Genomic DNA, 22,335 nt, shown 5'->3' with positions numbered 1-22,335 from the left:
ATGATTTGCAGCTCTTCGTGTAAATTTTCTCCTCTTGGTACCTGATATGAACTGCTCCCAAGATAATTGCAGACTCATTTCTCAATTATGTCTATTTAGACTGAAAGATACCCAGAGTGACCAGCTGACCCCAGACTTCAGTTCCCTGGGGCACCCAGAAGTAACAGGATTTGGGAACCAATTCTCCTAACTTGCTCTCAAATGAAACAATTGATGACTCAGAAAGACCATTTATTGAGAGTAAATAGGAAACAGATTAGCCCAGAGACCCAGTCCCTGGTATCATGTAGAGAATTCTCTCCCAGAAGGCTCACCCTCTGAGGACCCAAAAGGCTGCTCATTGGCTTCAGAATAAAGTGGGCTGGCCCATCTGGAGGCACAAACCCTCCAAATAGTACGCAGAGCAAAATGAGAACAGGCCAAAGGCCCGCAGGACTGGGTTGTTACTCTTGCAAGATTTGTTAACGGGGTGCCTTTGGGCAAATTTCTAACTTCTCTGAGCCCCAGTCTCTCCCAGTGCAAAGTGGGGCCATGATACTCACACCCCACGGAGTAGCTGTGAGAACTGAGATGGTACAGGTAAAGTGCTTGCTACACCAATAAATGGTACATCTCCGTGGTTTTGAATGTCCTTCCTCCTCTTGGGAAATACTTCTGTGCCAACAGCCAGCATCAGCCCCTGGACCCACTGGCTCTGCCCCCTGCAGAGATGGATAGACCCCAAACTGTTTACAAGCTGATCCCCTTTCCCCAGTTTCTGCCATCTCCTGCCATAACTTCATGGCAGTGCTCCCTGGCAAAATAACCACCCGTTGGCTTGTGATTTCCACAGGCTTATAGCCTCTCTCCATACCCTCTAGGGCCACATGCACCCCAAGATTAAGATCCTCTGCTTTAATTGACCTTCCATGGCTTCAGGCCCTCCTGTCTGTGCTTGGCTGGTACTCCTGTTACCCATGATTCCTTAGCTGGTCCCCCAAAGTAGCAGCATAAGAGTCTCTCGCTTCACAGTTCACAAAGTACCACAGAACAAAGTGACACGCTCTCCCTTGGGAAAGGTCACGGAAGGCTAATTCCACACCTCCTCAGCCCCCTCTGTGTGGGTCTGCCTCGAAAGACCTGCTTTTCCCGACTCTTTCCTCAAAATCAAAGGCCCTCCCAGGAACGGGGCCTGCAGAGTGTCCACCTGCCCCCTCCGTCCAGCTGTTCCCGTCCCAAGCCCCGTCCCACTCTGAGGCCCGCCCCTGCGTGTTCCCAGCCTCCTGTCCTGCAAGCCACCTGTCCCCGGGCTTCACTGACAAGTGCCGCTGGCCTGCAAAGCTCCTCTGGGCTCTGCCACCAGGGCATGGGGACGAATTAAGAGACCGGAGTTGAAAGATAGCAGGCTTCAGAAGCAGACTCTAAACAGACTTGAATAGCAGAAAGTTTCAAAGGCTCGCGCTGAAGTCCTTATAAAACTCCCGCCGCCTCCTCCGTGAGCTGGCAGTCCCAGGCTCTTTCAGATCTCTGAGCTGCCTCCTTGCCCAGCCACCAGCTCCAGTCCTGCCAAGAAGCCAAAGGGCCTTTTGTGTTGAAGCCTTTCAATGGAAAGAGACTGGCGGGGGCTCTGGACCCCTCCCAGTCTGAAACGTGAATGTCTCACAACCCCTCTAAGCCAGAAATTCTCTACCCTCTCCTGCCAGGGTATGATGACAGTCTTGAGCTGGAGGGGGACTTAGTCGTATGTCTCCACATGCTCATCTAGCGGGTGAGGAAACAGGCTCAGGAAAGTCTTCTTGTTGGCCCAGAGCTCTCAGGAGGGAGCAGCCCGGCAGGACAGGCTCGTGGTTGTCCAGAATCCTCGCCTCATCCGTATGCTGCTCCACACACAGCCTCCTCACACGGGGGCTCCACAGGACTCATGGAGCCTGTTCCTCCATGGCCTGAGTTTCGGGAAACTTCACAGTGTTGACAAGACTATCGAAAACTGAACACGAATAAAGGGTCACACAGAGCTTTTAAAATGTATATATGTCTTCGTCTGCTCCAGCTGCCATAACAGAAGCCACAGGCCGCGAGGCTTACACAACACACATTTATCGTCCCACAGCTCTGGAGGCCGGAAGTCTGAGATCACGGTGTCCACGGGGTGGGTTTCTCCTGAGCTTCTTTGTCTGTGTGTGCACCAGCTGGTGTCTCTTCCTCTTATTATAAGGCCACTGGTCCTACTGGATTAGGGCCACCATTATGGCTTCATTTTACCTTAATTACCTCTTTTAAAGGCCCTATCTCCAAATACAGTCACATTCTGACGCACTAGAGGCCAGGACTTCAGTACATGCTGAACAGTACTGCCCTCCTGTCAGGGCTCCCAACTGGGCTCTTATTTCACCAAGGTAGTTATGTTTTTCTCTTTTAAGAACATACACATTGCTATCGGCTGAATTGTGCCCCCCCCAGACACACACACACACACACACACACACACACACACACACACACACACACACACACACACACACACACTCATATACTGCGGTCCTAATCCACAGGGACAGGCCCCTGGCTGCACTGAGACACCTGCGTGCAGGACTTCCTCCACCACCTGCTAACTGAGCCATGTTCTGCTGCGGGTCGGCGTGTGGCCGGAGAGTGCTTAGACACTTCCGTCAAGCAAGTAACAAGTGCAAGCTTAGAACCAACAAACCTGGGTCCTAATGAGCCTTGGACAAGTGACTCGGTGTTGCTGACATTCAGTTGTCTCTTCAGTACAATGGAGCTAATCTGACCTGAACACATCACAGGAAAGTAGGGGAGAGCAAATAAGATAAAGCAAATACGGGGCAGCCTACTGTGAACTGTAGTTATACCAAATAAGAGAAAGTTACTAAAACTCATGTTTCTTTTTCCTTTCGAGTAAACTAACATGTCCCCCACAAAAAGATGACTTCTCCAAAAGCATGATTATCATCGATGGTGTTTCTTAAGAGCCAGTGTCTCATGGGCCCGTATGTCACCAGCTGTACTTGTCCTGGGACCTGAATGAGCTTGGGGCCGGTGGGGGGGGGGGGGGATTTGCTTTGTCCCAATGAATGGTATGTGTAAAGGGTCTATCCCTGCTGTGTCAGGGAACTGCTCATGCAGAGGGAGAGGTGGGGCCTGAGCCGAGTCCCCAGCGATGTGGTGGACATGACCGGGCACTGGCATTCCCAGTGGAGGGGATGCAAGGCAGAAATTCACAATGGAGGTGGGGAGATCTGTAGAAGCAGCAACAGGGTGGTGGGTACCAGCCAGCCCCTAGAGCCGGGTTTGAATCCAGCCACACATCTTTGGGCAAGGTTCTTAGGCTCAGTGTCTTCATCTGTAAAATGGAAACTATTAGGGCATCCACTGCGTAGGTTGTTGTGGGCTTTAAATGAGTCATATATCAAGAAGCCTTAGAGTGGTAGCTGGGACATGGTGAGTGGCCAGGGAGCCTTAGCTGTCAGTTCACCCTGTTCTTTCATTAAGCATTGGCTGAGCAGCTGGTATGTGCCCAGCACTATGCTAGGGACACAGCCTTGCCCTCCAGAAGCACTCCAGAAGTATGCATGGATGTGAAACCACTTAAACAATTTATCGACAGTCTCTCAGAGATAAGCCCAGCACTTTATGGACACCAGGAAGAGCACATGACCCAGCCTGAGTGGAAGTGGAGGGAGGACAGACATGGGATGGGGAGTCCAGAAAATCACCCCCAAGAAGGGATCCCCTGGTCCAGTCTTAAGGAGTAGGAATATCTTCGGAGGGGGCTGAAGGTAGGAGGGCACCACGTGCAGAGAGGCCTGGGGTAGCGTGGTCCCCATGGCAACAAACCAGCAGTTCTGTGTTGGAAGAGCTTATGACTAAGTAGAGATGACACAGGACACATCTGAGAGCCTGGCGGCTCAGGTGCCCTGCCAAGGGCTTGGACTTGATCCCATGTGGGTTTGAGCAGGGAACAGCATACTTGGATTTGTGGTTTAAGCCTGAGCACAGCAAGAGGTAGAAGTGGAGGGGAGAACATTAGAGGGGAGAACAGAAAGTGAGCCATGAGCAGACAGGCCCAGGGGCCGTAGTGATGGGGGTGCAAAGAGCAAGGACGCCAGGAATACTTACAAAGGACATGGCATGATGTGACCGGGTGACTATATGAAGAGGGGGAGAAGGTGCTGGGTCCATGAGAGTGCCTCAGAAAGAGAAGGGGGTTCAGAGGAGGACGAGTCTGCCATGCAGGTAGGGGGTCCAGTTCTTAGTCCTGAGCATGGAGCATGGAGGCAGCAGCCCAGAGATAGGGAGCAGAGGATCAGAGCAGAGGCCTAACCCAGAGTCAGGGGAGGTGCAAGCATCCAGGGATGAGGAGACAGTGAAGGGACCTACAGGAAGCCGAGGAGCAAAGGTCTGAGCCCACCCCAGTGCAGGGAGGACAGACCCTGTCAAGGCTTGGCCACAGGAGGGCAGTAGAGTGCCCGTGGAAGGTGGGCAGTGACCCAGGCAGAGCGTCAAGAGGGAAAGGGGTGGCCAGGAAGCAGACTAGCACGTCTGGACCTTCCTTTGGGAGATTTGAGTGAAATGGGGAAGAGGAAAAGGTATGAAGTAGAATCGGGGCGGGGGGGAGCTAATTTTTAAATGGGAGAAGTGTGAACTAGAACCAACAGGGGCAAAGGTGGAGGACGGAAGGGAAAAGTGCTTCCTGAAAGGCCCAGCCCCCAGGAGGTCAGAGGGCATGAGTGCCAGCCGGGGATCCTCTGGGGGTAAGTGACCTGACCTAAGAAACGGAGAATCTGTTGGCTCATGTAACTGAAACATTCCAAGGCAGTCTGACTTCTGGCACAGCCAGATCTAGGGGCTCAAATGGGATCACAGGATCAGACTTCTCTCCCTCTTTCTCTTGTCTCTGATTCCTCCGTGTTGACCCCATTCTCAAACAGCTGCACCTTTTTTAATTCTTCTTTTTAAAAACAGATACAATTCACTTATAAAACTCACCCTTTTAAAATGTACAGTTGCACTTTACAATTATTTTAACTATATTGACAAGGTTGTGCCACTCTCACCTCTATCTGATTCCAGAACATTTCCATCACCCCCCACCAAAAACCTGTACCCATTAGCGGTCACTCCCCATTTCCCCCTACTCCCGGCCCCTGGCGAGAGGCTGTGTGTGGCTTTGGGAAGAGTGTGTTCATATTGGAGGCGAATAACTTGCAAAAGTGTTTATGAAGATAGCTCAGAGAGTCTCAAAAATGAGATCCTGTTTGGTTTATCTAGTTGGTAATAGATAAAAACCTTTTCTTGTGTCCAGAAATTATTTTCCAGTCCCCAATTTCCATCTTTTTAACATGCACTGGCACTATTTTTACTTAAGATCTTTGACCCAATTACCCAGGCATTTCAGTCCTCCAGAAATGATGGAACAATGACTAAAGAGTCTTACCATGACTGGAATTATCATCAGCCTCATCTATAGGTAACAAGAACTGAGGCACAGTTAGCCTGGGGCAGCATTGGTGTTATGCAAGATGCTTAATGATCCACACCACACAGGAGCTGATCAATCAGGGCAGATAGCAGCTGTCAACAGCCTGGTGCATCCATGCCATGCACACCAGCCAGAGAGTGGGACCCAAGGCCACTGGTCATTACTGCACTGCCAGACCCTTGCATTACGTGGGCGACAAGCATTGGGGCTGGAGGAGTGGGTAGAGGGAGAAGCCACGACATCACCCCAGCACAGTATCTGACCACAACCCCCAAGAACAGGCTCATGAAGAGGAGGAAAAGGGCTGTTGTTCTGAATCCATGGTCTGTGCTCCTCTGGCTACTGCATAGTCTGCCTCTTTCATTACCTGCAACTTCGAAGATGGAGGGTCTCTGAGATGTAAGATGAATTATTTTGGGTGTGAGGGTGAGAGTGAAGGCGGTGGAGGTGATGGAAATGGTGTTGGTGGTGGAGGTGGTGTTGGTCGTAGAGGTGAGGTGGGTATTGGTGTTGGTGGTAGACGAGGTGATGGTGGGAGGAGATGGTGATGGTGGTGGAGGGGGTGATGGGGTAGAGATGAGGTAGAAGTGGAGATGGTGATGGTGATGGTGAGGGAGATGGTGATGGTGAGGGAGATAGTGATGGTGGTGGAGATGGTGATGGTGATGGTAATGGAGAAGGTGATGGTGAGGGAGATGGTGGTGGTGAGGGAGGGGGTGATGGTGATGGAGATGGTGATGGTGATGGTGATGGGGATGGTGATGGTGAGGGAGATGGTGATGATGATGGTGAGGGAGATGGTGATGGTGAGGGAGATGGTGATGGTGAGGGAGATGGTGATGGTGAGGGAGATGGTGATGGTGGTGGAGATGGTGATGGTGATGGTAATGGAGAAGGTGATGGTGATGGAGATGGTGATGGTGATGGTGAGGGAGATGGTGATGGTGAGGGAGATGGTGATAGTGATGGTGAGGGAGGGGGTGATGGTGGTGGAGATGGTGATATTAGTGGAGATGGTGATGGTGGCAGAGGTGGTAGCCTCTTGATAGAAATATAGCAATAATATGTGCTTAATTAAGAAGGAACCAGTCCAAGGGAAAAGTAGAGAGTGCACTCACCTCTGTGGAAATCTATAAGATGTCTGTACTTGGAAGCCTACCTGAAGAGCAGTTGAGTTCAGTGAAAAGAAGAAACAGAAATGATTTTATCATGGGAGTTAAATGGATACCACTCAGACAAAAAGCCATTCAGAAGTTGGGAAAGCCTGCTTTGCTAAAAGCAGCTCCAGGATGTGTTCTTGCCTTGTCTTGAAGGTCAAGGCAGCAGTGAACTCATAATGCCACCTCCTACTTGTCCTCCCTGCTCTGGGTAGACCCAGCTTCTGGGGGTCAAGGGCCATCTGGCAGCTACCCTCCTGTTGGCTCACACCAGGACAGCCTTTCTCAGTCCTCACCTTCCCCCTCACACCAAGGTGGACAGCTGTGTAGATGGGGAGGCCCATGGTCATGAGCTTCATGGCTTCCTCCATCCATGACCTGGCCAGGGTCACATGAGAAGCAGCATACCAGAGCACCCCAGGAGTTTGCAAAGTGCAGACTTGGATTCACACATTTTATAGGCCCCAAGCTCCTCCTTCCCGGGCAGCCCCACAATGCAGCCCGTGAGCACACACTGGAGCTCCATTTCCAGTTCTCAGCACTTCCAGCGGGAGGGTCTGAGCAGAGGCCTGGGATGTGAGGTGTGGCAGCTCCCTGCAAGTCCTTCCTCAGTGGCTGGAGTACAGGGTTTGCCAGCCACCTCATTTGGAGCCAAGGAGCCCCTTCCAGGATGTGTCACCAGGCAGATATGCCTGTGAAGCAGACCCATGGGTGTCCCACTAGGTTCTTCGTACTGCCAAGTTGTGAAATACTAAAATATATATATTAATCTCCACCTCCAGTGCCTGCTAATATTTTGTCTCTGAGCCCAGTTCCCAACAGAAAGCTCCTAAAACCCTTGTAATTTCCCGGGTGACAGGAGGTTAGGAAGAGGTGACTCTTGGAGGGTTCCTGGGTGGGAGCTGGTCACCAGAAAATCCAAGCCATGATTACAAGCTTAAGCCCCAACTACCATCCTCCATAGAGGGGACTGAAGCAAGGAAATGGGTTAATAATTCATCATGACTATGTGATGAAGCCTCCATAAAAAGCCCAGAAGCGTGGAGCTCGGAGAGCTTCCAGGTCGGTGAGCACATCTGTGTGCCGGGAGGGTGGTGCACCCCACCGCGACAGACACAGAAGCTCCTGCACTCGGGACCCTTCCGGTCTTCCCCCTATAGATCCCTTCACCTGGCTGTTCATTCCTAGCCTTTAAAATATCCTTTGTAATAAATCAGCATGAGTAAGTAAACTGTTCCCTGAGTTCTGTGAGCTGCTGAAATATACCATTTGAAGGGATGACATCCCGCTAATTTTTTCTGGAAACAGCCCGTGTGCCTGAAGAAAAGGGCCCTGCTTCCTGAGACCGTGGCCAGCTGAGTAGCACAGCTTCCTGAATCTTCCTTCCCCTTCTCGCTGCCTCGAAGCCATCCCCCCTGCCTCCTGCTGCCCTGGGATTGCAGCCCAGCCCACCCCTTCTCAGAAAGCCTTAGCGCAAGATTCCGCCCCAGGCTCTGTTTTCTAGAGGGCCTGGAAAGACAGCTATCTAAAATCCTTCTCCTCACTTCCAGGGGTGTAGGTAACGAGTCCTGGCCGGGGGGGGGGGGGGAGGGAATGAGTTTGGAGGAGTACTGCCCAGGTCCGCGCTAGAGATATGAAGGAAGGCTGACCTGGGGATGAGCTATTACAGTGGGAAACTGGTGTCTGCCGCGACTGCCGGGAGCTGGGGGACACTGATGGGATGAGGCCAGGGGAGGAACCAAGATAGCTGCATTTGGGATCTCAGCCTGAGAGCCAGCAGAGCCATTAATAGAAATAGGGGAGAAGCTGGGAGTTGAGCATGGATGTTAGGGTAAGACACACATGGAGTCTGGTCCAGGCTCTGCCATTTCCTAGATGTGTGCCCTAGGGAAGGTCACTCATCATCTCTGGCCCTCATTTCTTCAACTCTATGGTAGAGGCAGTGACGACCTTTCCCCTGTTTAAGTGACAAATTGAAATAATATTCGGCACAGAGCCCGGGCCATAGCAGGAGCTGGATAAATTAACGTGTCGTCTTGTCTTTATGGCCTTGGCCCAGCTGCTGAGTTTCCTCAACTGCACAGTGGTTGGGACTGAATAGTGACCTCCAAGGTTCCTCCCTGTCTGCCCATCCAGGGATAGACAGAGGGCCCCAACCCTTCCTGGGGCACTGGCTGGTGGAACAAGGGAGGTGGGAAGCCTCCAAGTCTGTGGGGAAAGTCCCCTCAGAGCCCTGGCCCATCCAGGACCCACAGAGTGGGGAGCCGTTGGGGACAGGACAGGGGTACCCACTCCCGGCTCCTCCTGGTGCAGTGCCTCTGACTGTATACAACTGGTGTGACCCCACACTAGAATTTCCTGGGGAGCCTGATGGAAATGCAGATTCCTGGCCTCCTTTTGACCAGCCAGTCAGACTCTGGGGATGGGCCTGGCCCCTGAACTTGAATGTACCCTCCCCCCAGTGATTCTGCTGTACACTAACACCTAAGAACCACATCAGGACCCCAGACTCAGGAGCCCAGGGTCAAGAGTGACTTCTTCCCTCTCGATGTGCTGAGGCTGAAAGGGCCTTGGCTTATGAGGGCTCTCCTTCCACCAAGAGCCTGACCAGAGGAAGCACTCTTGTCTATCTCTCCCCCTCACCCCAGCTACCCCAGCACGCACCCCCTCTTTATCTGCCTCCAGGAATTGGTCTGTCTCTGTCTCTCTCCCTGACTGTGTCTCTCTCCATGTCCATCTTTCTCTGTCTCTCTACTTCCGTGTCTCCCCGCCCCCCACCGCTCATCTCTCTCTTTCGATTGCTCTCTCAGCAACTCTGTTCCTTTCGTTCTCTTTTTCTGCCTCTCTGTCTGTCTCTGTCTCTCAGTCCTGCTATTTCTCTGTGTGCCTCTTACTCTCTCTCTGTCCCTCTGTCTCTCTGTCCCTCTGTCTCTTTGTCTCTCTCTGTCTCTGTGTCTCTCTGTCCCCTGTTTCTCTTTCTGTTTCTTTCCCTGTCTTCTCCGTCCCTGGAGGCCTCCAGGCTGCTGGCTGGGAACAGATGGTTGTCAGGCCTTGGCCAGAGACACATGTCATCACAGGCTCCTCCCTCAGTGGCAGCTTTTCAGCCACCACCTGGGGAGTGTAAACTGTCCTGCCACCAACGGGTCCCTGTCATCACTGTGCTCCAGGGCCTGGCCCAGCCCCGCGCCCAGCCTGCCCCAGGTAACCCTGCGAGAGGCAAGCTCCCCGCTTTGCTTGCGCAACAGCAACTCCAGGGACCAGAGGCCTCAAGGGGAGGGTTGGGGGAGGGGGGAGCCTTGCCCCCACCCAAGAAACTTATCCCAGTCGCAGAACTGGGAGCTGGGGGTCCTCCATGCACCCAGGCCAGCCCTGACCTCTCTCCCTGAGAGGCATGGTCAAGGCCAGCCCTGCCCCGCCTCAGTCTGCAGAGAGCGCCAGTGTCTGGCGAGAAGCCAGGGCTCCCCTCTCCCGTGGCCCATCCTGTGTTCTGGCCCTCCCCCTCCCTTCTTCCTTGGAGCAGACGCCAAGGCAACCTGGGGCAAACCTCTGCACTGGATGGGGGAAAGGGGACGGATGTCGCAGGATCCCTCACTTACGCTGTGCCATGCAGGAGGCCAGCTGCCGAATCCAGAACAGCAGCGCCAGGCAGGAATCAACACAGCCCACGTTTACATGAGAAACCAAGGCCCAGAGAAGTGACGTGACCCTTCCAAGGTCCCACAGCACCAGTGGGGGACCCCACGTGGTTTCGTTACACAACTGCACACCGCCCCTGGAATGGCTTGAAAGGAACCCTTGCTACGGGCGGGAGGTCGACTGCTCGAGGAGAGCACAGATGGACGGCCGTGTGCCCGCGCACAAACACACGGTATACAATGCCCCCCCCAACGATGTTCCTGAGACCCCGCAGTGAGGAGCACGCACGGGGGCTCTTTCTGTCCTTGCTCCTCCCGTCCGGCGTCCCAGAGGTGCCCTGACAATGAGGGGAGTGGCAGCCTGTCTGCGGTCATGTCCCAGGTTTCAGGGATGGGACTGGCCCCGTTTCAGAACAGGCACCGCCCAGTGCCAGCCACATGCTGGGCTGCGCCCTACACCACCTCACTTTGTCTTCTACCCTGGGCAGTGGGCATGACTGTAGCCGGGTTACAGATCAGAAGACTGAGGCTCTCGCTTGCCTGGCAAGGCTGGGACTGGTGCTCCCTCTTTCGTAAGTGACATTTTCAGGATGAAAATAAAAACAGCCAGCAGGGCCCCCCGACCCCAGACCCAGGAAAGTGAAGGGGAAGGCAGAGCCCAGGGGAGGCAGGAGAGGCTCTGCTGGATGGAACTGGCCTAGCAGGTGTCCAGATGCCAGAAGAGCCAAGAGCAGCCCCCGCCATGTGGGCTCAGAGGGAAGGCCTCAATTTTGTGGTTTTCATGTGTCTAGGAGGCCACTGAGCTGGGGAGCTTTCTCTGGAGCCTGCCCTTCCCTGTCCCCAGCCCCCTCCTTTCATCCCTCCTGGCTGGAGGGAGAACAGGATGGCAGGATGCAGTGGGAGAAGGCTGGCTCATGTTTCCCCCCTCTCTTCCTGGCAGGGATTACATGGTGAGCAAGGAGGACAGCTGAGCTGGCAGGTGGGTGGCCCGGTCATGCTGAGGGAGAAAGCTGGGGAGGAAGGACGACTGAGGTGACTGGGGCCCCGGGCAGCCCCTCTCCTCACACATCCCCTCTTCCCAGCCACTCTGGGGCCATGGGACCCAGCTCCAATACCTGGGCGCCTACATTCCATTCCCCCCAAACTCTGCTCTACAGGGTAAGCAAAGCGAAAGCCAAATAGTATCTTGATAGACAGACAGATGGACTTCAGAGAATAGAAGACCCACAAGTTTGGAGGAGACCTGTGTAATTCTAGAATCTCTCATGTGCATGCCCCTCACCCGGCTGCCATCATATCCCCCACTGCATAAGCTCCGCAGCTGTTTCTAGAGAGCCTCAGTCTGGTCAACTGCAGAGCCACTTCACCCCACCCAAAGCCCTCTCCCTGAGTTGTCCGTAGAGCCCGTGGTTGCTTGGGCCACCTACCTAACCATCTGGAAGTACTCCAGCCTTGGGATGGTGGTTGTCAACACTTACAGTTCATCAGGTGGTCAGGGAACAATTTGGTGACATCAAACAACGAAAACTGGGTATGGATTCAGAAAGTGCCAGGAGTGATACGTCAGCAGGAAACTGCACATCCTGGGTGCCAGAAGGGCCTGGGGTTGGGGCTCGTGGACCCCTGGCTGAAGCCCTAACAGATGGAAGATGAAGCGGAGTTCTCCTCCCTGGGGCTATGCTGGGTCTCCAGAGCCCCCCACCCCGCAGGAGGAGAGCTTCGACCCAGACAGGCGAAGCAAAGCTGGACGTTGGACCGGCGTGTGAATGCCTGTAGATCTGCCTAAGGTGCTTGGTGCATCCTGGCAGATAGACTCCAGGGCCAGGAATCTTCCAGAAGGATGCTGGATCTGGCACAGCCACCAAGGGATGCTCCAGTTCCATAGCAAACAGGTGGAGCCTGACATCAAACTCCAATAGCAGTGCACGTCCCCCTCCCCCAACCTCCTTCTAGCTAGTCACTGTAGGAGTGACTGTATGTTCCCATCCAACACACTTCAGGCAATGCAGCCCGGAAGTTAGCTGTCAGACAGCATGCTTTTCACTTGTCCTGGACCTGTTTGCTTCAGGCTCTCATTCTGATGCTCTGTGTTAGCAAGCATGTTCAATCTAGCCCTGCTCTTCATGTTTTATTCATGTGGAACATGTGCCCTGAGTCCCAGGTCCTCATCTCTAAAATGCAGGAAACTACCTCAAAAGGTTGTTAGGATGAGTAAGACTAGTGAAAGCTCCTAGCACAGGGTCCAGCACAGAATAGGCACCCAACACATATTTTTTCCTTCCTTCCCTCCCTCCCTTCCTTTCTTCTTCCCTGCCTTCCTTGTCCCCCCCCCCCCCCCGCTACCCTCTCTCTCTTTCTTTCCATTATTTTCTTCCCAAACTGCAGGGTCTAAGTATCTTGGTTGATCCTCCTGCAGCCCCCTCTTCTCCTTCAGCTCCCCAGGACTCTCTTCAGTTCCACTGCTCCCTTCAAAAGTGGATCCACACTGTTTTCTAGGTCGACTACAAGAGAGACTCATTCATCTCTGTGTCCCCACAACACCAGACACAAGGCCTGGAGCACAGCGTCTGGTTCCAGCTGGGATGAAGGAAATGGTAATGGATGGGGTGAGAGGTGCAAGTGGGCGAAGCGCTGAATGAGTGGATGGGTGGGACAAGTTAGATGGGAAGGATAGGAGAGTGGGGTTGGCAGAGAGATAGAGGGGTGATGTTCGGGTAGAGAGGGTGGCATGGGTGAACGAATGGCTAAGCAAGAGATGGATGGATGAGAGGGGGACCGGATGGGTGGGTAGATGGCCTGGATGGATCGACAGGAGAGAGTGTGTGAAAGCATGGATTGTTGGATGGATAAAGGGATGGACAGAAGCACATGCCATGGCTGGCTTTGTGCTGAGGCAGGAAGGTCCAAGGAGCTCACATCGATGCTTTTCATCCCTATTCAGTGTTTTCACTGTCTCCTTCTGCTCTCGCACTGTAAAGATGTGGCGGGGAAGGAAGGGAGTGGCTGACGGCAGCTGGAGTCGGATACTCTCTTCATTGCAGATTTGCCAAGCGCTGGCTTGCTGAGTCCTGCCCCCAGGCTGCCAGCACCCTGGTGCTCAGAGCCACAGGACTGGAGAAAGGCTGAGGGCACCCCGGCCCCTCCCTGGCCACTTCCACTGGTCTCATCCTTGGACGATGCAGCACAGAAGGGAACTGACTATACGAGTCGAGCTTTGAGTGTCCTCACACTCAGCACCCAAGGCTGGAAACTTGCCAATTTCAATTTCACCTCCCGGTCTGCGTCTGCCACAGGGCAAGCTTGCACGCGGGCTGTGCCGAGGTTCGGCTGCAAGTGGCCTCTATGTCGCCCTCGCTAAGCCCAGAGCTCTTGAGAGCCACTGTATCATCCTCGCTGCCTCATCCCAAGGATGGAGTTCCTGACACAGAGTTGGCATAGAAAAAAATGTTTGTGGTTAAATAAAATGGATAATGAGTCTTAGACACTACTGACTGTCATTTCGGGGAAAGAGGGGTGTACTGGAAAACAATGGTAGACCTTGATCTAGGACACTGAGCTTGAATCCCAGCTCCACCATTTCCCAGCTGTGTGGCCTTGCACAAGGGTCTGCACCTCTCCGAACTTCCATTCCCTCATCTGTGAAATCAGGATAACAGTTGATACTGCTCAACTATCTTCTGAGGCTGCAAGGGTCTCATTGGGAATCGGCTTCTCGTCTGGTCCTTTTGAGTCACCCCCACCCGGGACGCCTTGATAGCCAAGCCCCAAAGCTCAACATACCTTCTGCTCAGCCTTGTCACCCAGAGGGCAGAACAGGGCCTGTTGAGAGGAGACCTGCAGGCCGCAGGAGGTGAGCACGTTCCACTTTCAGATTTCTCTAACTTGGGCTATGCATAATCACCCTGACCTCAATCTTTCTCGGTGAATTATGGAAAAAGAGTTCTCTGAAAATGAGGCATGTGCAAAAGTTCCACTGGGTTCCCTGTCCTCCCCCTCATTTCACCCTTCCCAACTTAATAAGGACCATGGCTTAATAGCTGTTCCCGTCCAGCTCTCCTTGTCCTGCGCCTGCACACATGAGACTAAAAATATCCGTGGCTCCTATTAGAAGCTGTGCCCCGGGGACAGGCAAGCCTGGAGGCTGCACTGACACTGGAAACTGGCTCCTGGTGCCCCCTGGGATCCAGGCCACGGCGCCCATCCCGTGTGGGGCCAAAGGGCACCCCACCTCATGCCAACAGTCGCCAGGGATCTTCAGGAGTGATCAAAAGGCTGTTCCGACTTCACCTGCGTTTTTGTGCAGACACCCCAGAGCTGTCTTCTGTGACTCTCCTCACCACCTTGTTAGACACCCTCCCACCACCCAGCTGTGAGTGCTCTCCCCCGGGGACACCCGTCACTCAGAGCACTGCCCTGGGCCCTGCAAGAGAGGCTGGCCTAAATCTCAGCCCACCGGTGGAAAAGACCTCTGTGCCCTTTTTCACGAAAGCATGCAGAATGGGCAAATGTGTTAGGCTTGGCGGGAGTCCTGGGCCCATCTAGAAGCCAGTGCTGACTCCCTGGGAAAACTGTGCGATCCCATTTCTTGATCCTGTTTCAGTGTCAATAAAATGGGCACAAAGGCATCAGCCTAGCCTTGGGCTACCATGAGGACTCTGTGAGTTTGTGGAAGTCAAAATGCAGGCTTCCACAGTATAGGAATCACTGACCACCAAGGAATGGACTCTGAAGCGGGAAGTCCGCACGAGGACCTCTTGTTTCCATCAGAGAGGCGGATCGAGGAATATGCAAGGGGCACTTCAATAGCTCGGCAATAAACACTTGGCGAAGCTGAAGAGGTAATCTCTCCATGGGCTTTCATGTGCCACTGGATACCTCTCTTGGCACGGCCAGAGATATTTTGGAAGTGGTGGTGAGAGACAAATTGATTCTCATCATTTCCATCCACAGGAAAAGGCCAAGAATGCCATAGTGTATAAAGACTTCAAAATTCAAACTACCCGGAACTTGGGATGTAGTGCTTCCCACATTTGCACATCGTGACGTACAAGGAGATGGGGTTGTACTAAGCTATGGAGAGGAAAAATAGGGAAAATCAATGAAGGCGTCACGGATAGAAATACTGAAATGGGCTGATGGGCCGACCAGGGAGAGACCCGCCAGAAAGGCTGAGAAAGGGAACTGTGTTTAAAGGAAAAGTCACAGCTTATGGCTCCTGTTTGGGGCGGGGTGGAGGCGGCTGCCTAGGACTGAGCAGTGCTTTTGGAACCAAGCTCTCCCCCAAATTCATGCTCCAGATGGTTCTGTCAGCAGTGGGAGAAGGTGCGTTTAGAGCTGCTTGTCCTCAGTTAACCTCTTCTTCCATTCCCTGATGGTCTGAGAGAAAGGAGCAAACACTATAAATCTCCGGAAGGCTGCTACGCCTCCGGGCTACAGGGAGAAGTCTTGGCTGGCTGGGAGCGTTCATTCTGCCCAATTTAACTCTAACATTTATTGAGCACCTCCTGTGTGCAATACACATAGAAGGCCCAGCATGTGGGGGGGGGAGGAGAGTGGGAGGGGACTCAGGAATGAGGAAGACCATGACCTGGCCCTCCAAGAGCTTAATATGGTCTGAGGCCAGGCAAGGACTTCACCATACACTTTGCTATGAAATAGAAGAGACCTGAGGTAGTTTGGAAGAGTATTTTTTTTTTTCAAACTAACTTTTTTTTAAAGATTTTATTTATTTAGTTAACAGAGAGAGCACAAGTAGGCAGAGTGGCAAACAGAGGGAGAGGGAGAAGAAGACTCTCCGCTGATCAGGGAGCCCGATGTGGGGCTCGATCCCAGGACCCTGGGATCATGACCTGAGCCGAAGGCAGACGCTTAACCAACTGAGTCACCCAGGCGCCCCTCAAATTAACGTTTAAATGTCCATGCCATTCCAGTGGAAAAAAGGAACTGAGGATGGTTAAAAAGAGAAGCACCACAGAGAGCTGGCATCCTCCAGGAGTCCCAAGAACCAGGGTGACTAGGAAGGCTTCAGGGTGGAGGTGAGGGCCAGCATCAGACTTCAAAGGATGGCCAGACTGTACTTGACAGGAATGTCTAAACACACATTTCAGGAAAAAGTGACAGCAATAACAAATTCAGAAGTGGGAGCGAGCCAAGCCAGGCTGGTCAAGGCACCACAGGAAGTGAGTACCAGCTTCCAAAAAGGTTTCTGGGAAAGGTCTCTGGTTCCCCACATAACAGTTTGTCTATATCAGCAGAAGCGAGGGCGTGAAGAGGCTGGGACATGGTCTGTGCTCTTTACCGAGGTGCCCCACTTTCTGTGTGCCCTTCCCTCACTGCACCAATGTAGAACACCATGCATGTCTACAAATTGCCTGAAAGTCTTTCATGTATTGGCTTTGTCTATCACATCTCTCTAGAGAAGAGAGAAACCTACCTCCTGGGATCTCTAGAGGGCTGAAAGAGTTAGGACTGGTGGTCCCCGAAGAACCACTATTTCTTAGGAAAAACAAAAATGTGAGTCAGGACACACCCTTTCTGGTGAAAACCTCATCTGCCAGAAGCAAGCCTCCCCTTATCAATCACTCGCCATCTCCAAGACAGTTCAGGGCTCAGAACCATAGGGACAACAGATGCATCCCATCTTCAAGTAAAAGGCTAGAAACAGTGTAGATGACAGTAGGACTTGCCTGGGTATTAATGTAATGGAGGAAAAAGGCAACAATACAACCATTTTGACTGCTCTTTGTCTTTTGGTGTCCTGAAATTTCCAACTCATTGTGATTAAAATAATTAAAGGTCTGCCCAAGAATAGAGATAGCCCCTGGTTTGTCAGATCCCAAGACAAAAGGATGTGGATGAATTTGTTAGGTCAGATTGTGGAAGTCCTTGAGCTCCATGTTGTTGAAGATGGTGGCAGGATGGTGGGGCTGGTATGTTGAGGAAAGCCTCGAAGGCGAAAGACCAGGTAGATGTGTTTGGGGAGTAATGGACATGGCTGTGGCTGCAGCATGTGTGAGTTGGCAGGGCAAGAGGAAGAGGTGAGTCCACAGAAGGAGGATGGACCCAGGGTGTAAATCACAGGCTGAGGGTGCGTTCTCAGTTCCATTGGTTGGGGAGGCCCTCCAAGGGCATAGACGCTCTGAATGATACCTCATAGCCTCAGTCTCTCCTGCTCCCCCTCCACTTTCCAGATACATCCCAACACTTTCCTGTGGTGTGGTGTCTCCCTCTCAGCCAAAACAGGTAGTATGGATGAGAGGAGGGGTCAACAGAGGCCAGGGTGGGCGCATGAAGAATGAGGAGACCATCTCACCTTTCTGCTCATGCTGCTAGCACGGAGCCGCTGTGCAGGCCCAGGGAGCCAGACACTGGACCGAGAGCCGTGGGTGGGAGGCTCTGAGGAGTGGGTACAGGTTCTGGACAGCATCAGGACCCAGAAGCAACAGCATTTTCCAGAACAGCCAAAGTGACACAGCCCCTATTTCATGGGTTTGTTCCAAAGCAGTGTTTTCCCTGCATTTTTGTCCCCCAGGAAACATATGTCAACACCTGGACACATTCCGGCTTGTCACAACTGGGAAGTGGGTGCTACTGGCATCCAGTAGGTAGGTCCCAGGGATGCTGCTAAATATCTTACAATGCACAGGACACCTCCCTACAACAAGGAATTCTCTGGCCCCAAATGTCTGTAGCACCACAGGCGAGAAGCCCCTCTCTAAAGGATCTGTTTTCAGGCATCCTGGAGAGGCAGGAGGCCCCTAGACCAGCTTCCTGGACTTCTGGTTGATACATCCCCAGGTCATCATCGCCTCCTTCAGGGGCAGCTCTGGAAACGGATGCCACGTGAGCAAGCTCCTAACAGTGACACTCTCCAGCAGGGAACAAGGGAGAAGGATGGGAATGCAAATTCAGGCAAGGGGGCTTCAGCTTCCCTGCCCTTCCCACTCAGCCCCATTCAGTAGTGAGAGGTGCTACACAGAAGCTTCTCTTGGGACCTACACCCTTCAAAAGCTAGGACACGCTGTCCCAGGTCAGATGAGGGGATGCTGCCTGGGCAATCTCCAAGACCCCAGGGACTTTGCATAACCCCAGGGACTTTGCATAATCCTTACTTTCCTAGCCATCTAGAGAGCAGCAGGGCTCAGCCAGCCTCCCAGCTGTGTGTGTGTGTGTGTGTGTGTGTGTGTGGGCACGCGCACGCGCGCGCACATGTGCACACGCGTAAACATGACAGTAAAGCACAGGACTCACTGCATGAGGAAACCTGCCTTGGGAGTCACCCACCTACATCAGTCCCACAGCTCAGCTCTCTAGGGACTCCAACACTATCAGAAACCAGTGACATCTCCTTTCATCAGATGCCCAGTGAGCAAGGGGTTGGTGGTGACGCAACAAGGTGGTGGCCTTTACTGGCAGACAAACCCTGAGTCACAGTCAGTGGAGAAAGACCTTCAGAGTCTGAGGTATATCTGTGTGGCCCCTGCCTCCATCACTGACTTGTCACTTCACCTGTCCTTTCGCTCACCCTTAAAATGAGGTATGAATGACAGCTACCATTTGGAGACCACTTACCATGTGCCAAGCAGCTCAAGTGCAGGTCATTCTCACAACAGCTCTGTGAGAACCTGTTTTATGCCCACGAGAGGGCTGGGGAAATGGGGGGAAATGGCTTGTCCATGGTCACACTGGCAGCTAGTGGTGGAGCTAGGACTGGAACTTAGCACATTATAGTCTGCCTCCAAGGGGGAGGTAGGAGCTCTCAGGGACCACCCTGCAACCTAGCGTCATTACACTCCTATGGGAAGGGTACCAGAGCAAAGGCTTCCATGTGCACGGCATTTATTAATGGTGGAAACTTAAGTTAGGGGACTGGCCCAGGTTGGGTGGGCCCACCGTGCCAAGGGCTACCAGGCAGATGCGGCTGTAAACACTCCCGAGACCCGGAGCCAAAGGCCCTGCCGCTGCTGGCTGGCCTGGTTAGGCCCCACTAAAAATAGATGGGTTCTCAGGTCCAGCTCCCTGAGCACAGCGGGCAGGCTGCTCCGGGCACCAACCTCCTCCTCTGCCCCTCCCCCCCTTCCCCACCAAGCATGAGCCAGGCTTCTAGAAGGAACAGAGATGTTAAGACTTTCACCACAAGCCAGAAAGAACTGTTAAGTGGATGCCCAGTGGTCATGTTCCAAGGCCTGGTGCAGCCGTTATCGCAGAGATCCTGACCCCAACACCCTGCCCATCTCCCTCTTCTAGAGGAGGCCATCAACTTCCAAAATCCACCCGGGGAAGGAGTGGGGCCACCCTGCGCTCCTTCTTCCTTTTCCAGAACTGACTTTCACTGTTGACAGCGCTGAGTGATTTCTTTGCTGCAGCTTCCCGAGGAGGTCTGCTGCAGGCCCTCGCGGGAATCCCCGGAGACGGCGGGAGACTAGGCAGCGACCGGCCAGCGGGAGAACAGCGCTGGATCCCGGGACGAGCGCTCCAAGCGCACGGGGCAGGAGGCTCTCTGGAGCCGCGGCCTGGGTGCAGGTCAGGGCTCGGCTGTGGAGTTCCTTTCAAAGGTGACTTAGAGCGGCTTCATTAGGGTAGCGCCCTCCCGGGCGGGCCCTAATGGCGTGTTTGGCAGAGTCAGCGAAACGCGGCGCCCAGCGGCTCGGCGGCGGGGGAGCGCCCTCTCCCGCGCCCTCGCCGTCTCCCGCGCCGGCCAGCGGCGCGCACGGGGCCATTTGCAGCGCAGGCAGCCTCGAGAGCGGCCGCGGCGCCACGGCGGGGAGCGAGGCGGCACCATGGAGCTGAAGAAGGACAGCAACGCCGTGTCCATCGACATGCTGCTGATCGTGCACTCGGAGAAGCGGCGCGCCGCGCAGGGCATGCACTCGGACCGGCAGGCGGACCCGCGCGCGCTGTCGCAGCGCAGAGGAGGTAAAGCGCGCCCGGCCGGCGCCCCCGGACCCCCGCACCTCGTCCTCCTCGCCCCCCCCCCCGGGGCCCGGCCGCCCGGGGCGTCCCCGAACGAGGCCAGCGAGACCGAGCCTCTCCCCACCGCTGCCTGCGCCTCTGCGCGGTGGCACCGGCGTCCTGTGGCAACGCGCAGCCGGGTGATCGCCCTGAGTTGACTCCTCGCGCAGGCTAGTCGGTGCTTCCGTCACCCCCCGGGGAGCCGGCTTCCTCCCATCCACTCTTTGAAGGGTGCACAACAGGGTTGGAAGATGCCTTGGAGGAAGGGGGCCAGAGCCTCAGGCCTGACCCCTGTGTGGCCGAGGCCTGCTCCTCACATGGCACATTGCAGAGCGCAGGGGACCCAGGGGAATGTGTGTGCTGAATCAGACTTTGAGACGGGGAACTCCCTTGGTGTCCTTGCACAACTCCTGGCCTCAGTTTCCCCTATCTTGAAGCCTCTCCCAGCCTCCTACAGTGGAAGGCATAAAGTGTGGTGTAAGAGGCACACAGGCTTGGGTAGGGTCAGCTTAAAATCTGCTCTCTGCGCTCTCACGGATCTATTAATTTTACTCTTCCTACAGACTTTCTGAGGAAAGGTAGACTGGAAAAATGAAGTGACTGTTTATGGAGCAATTATGGAAAGCAGCACTCAGGCCTCTGTAATCTCCAGAGAGGACACACTGAAGAGAATACAGATGGAGAACAGCAGATGTTAGATAAGCCCCTCAGAAGTTGGGGAACAGGTCGTAGGTCTGTGAGGAAGCCCTCCTGAGCCTTCTTGGGGGCTGCTGTGAGGTTTGTGCTAGGCTGACCATGGGCCAGTGCTTTGGGAGTGACGTTTAACAGCCCCTGCGGTAAAATGACTTCTGCCTCCTGCCTGCCCTCCAGCTCCAGAGCTCCTCAGAGTCTGCCTCTGGCTCTTCTCTCTACGGAGGTCTGTGCATTGAACCCCCCCCTTCCACCTGCCACGTGGAAGCAGTGGTGCCATGACTGGCTTTGCCCCCACCAGTCACACAGGCTGGAACTGCCGCATAGTTCCTGGTGACCTCTTGGGGAGGCAGGCAGGGGAAAGAAATAGATTCTGGAGAGCTGCACATGTTGTCAGGTACTCCCTGTCTCCAGGGGGATTTGGGGCCAGGAATTGTTTGGGTTAGTTGGTTCTTTCGTTCTCAGAGCTTCTCCCAGGAGAGGTGGAAATGGCCCACCCCGGTATGCGTAATGAGGAAATTGGCAGAGGCCGCCTGCTCCTTGATTGAAAAGAAGCTGCCTCTCCTCTCCTCCAGAAGCTGCCTCTCCTCCAGAAGCTGCCTCTCCTCCAGAAGGCCTCCGCCAGCGTGTGGCAAGGCCAGAGGGCCCCCACGAGGCCCAGCTCCGGGTCAGCCTATGAGTCCCCACCTCCCTTCCCCACTCTGATCGTTTCTCTCCTAAAGGCTCCAACACTAGAAAGGGAGGAAGAAGAACACAGAGGAGCCCCAGAAATTCCAGGGATCAGCACTGTTACCAGAGGTGTCCCATCCCTAGCATACACCCTACACGGCTCCAGACCGGTGCATTTCACACTCATGACCATGACACAAGGAAAGAAGACCCTGCTTGCCAAGCCCCTTTCTGCTATTTGTCTCCAAACTTTTCCTGAAGGAGGTTTCTCCCACACACCAGGCCAGTGGAAAGACTAGTGTCACTTATTTACAGACAGTTCTATACCAAAGCAGAAGGAGAGCGACCAGCCTCCAAGCCTGCTGGGCAGTGTTGATGTCCAAGAGACCCCCGACTAAGCCCACACAGCCTAAGGCAAGGAAACACTGAATTAAACTAGCTTGTTCCAAGGCCTCCTGTTGGGGCACAAGATCCAAAATGCCCCCACACCTCTTCCAGGCCTCTCCTCCTGTCTCCCCTCCAGCCCAGGTCCTTGGCTCTGCGAAGGAGGGCCTGACCTCCATTACTGTCACAATGCAGAGGACCGAGTGAAGATCAGGTGGCTTTCTGCTGTGTCCTTGTGGCAGAAAAGAATCAGAGGGACAAGGAGGCAAAGACAGTGTGTGCCGGGGATCTGGGCTGCCAACAGAAGCTCTCTGCTCTTTCCTCTACAGCCCTACCATTCTCCTTTGGGCAGTGCTTCTCAAAAGCATGC

The 22,335-nt window shown here is 54.0% G+C and overlaps 1 protein-coding gene across 3 annotated transcripts in view; it reads left to right on the top strand.

The window, feature by feature from the left end:
- Nucleotides 1–20,050: 20,050 nt before the first annotated feature.
- KY (kyphoscoliosis peptidase) overlaps nucleotides 20,051–22,335 on the top strand; it is a 43,031-nt gene continuing 40,746 nt past the window's right edge. For all 3 annotated transcript variants that reach the window (XM_027586984.1, XM_027586983.1, XM_027586982.1), the window contains exon 1: nucleotides 20,051–20,186. In XM_027586984.1, coding sequence (XP_027442785.1) covers nucleotides 20,051–20,186 — 136 coding nt within the window. The remainder of the gene's footprint in view (nucleotides 20,187–22,335) is intronic.

This window comes from Zalophus californianus, chromosome 1, assembly GCF_009762305.2.
Source record: "Zalophus californianus isolate mZalCal1 chromosome 1, mZalCal1.pri.v2, whole genome shotgun sequence".
Lineage (NCBI taxonomy): Eukaryota > Metazoa > Chordata > Mammalia > Carnivora > Otariidae > Zalophus > Zalophus californianus.
Note: the sequence above shows the minus strand (reverse complement) of the source record. Positions and strands in the feature narration are given on the sequence as shown.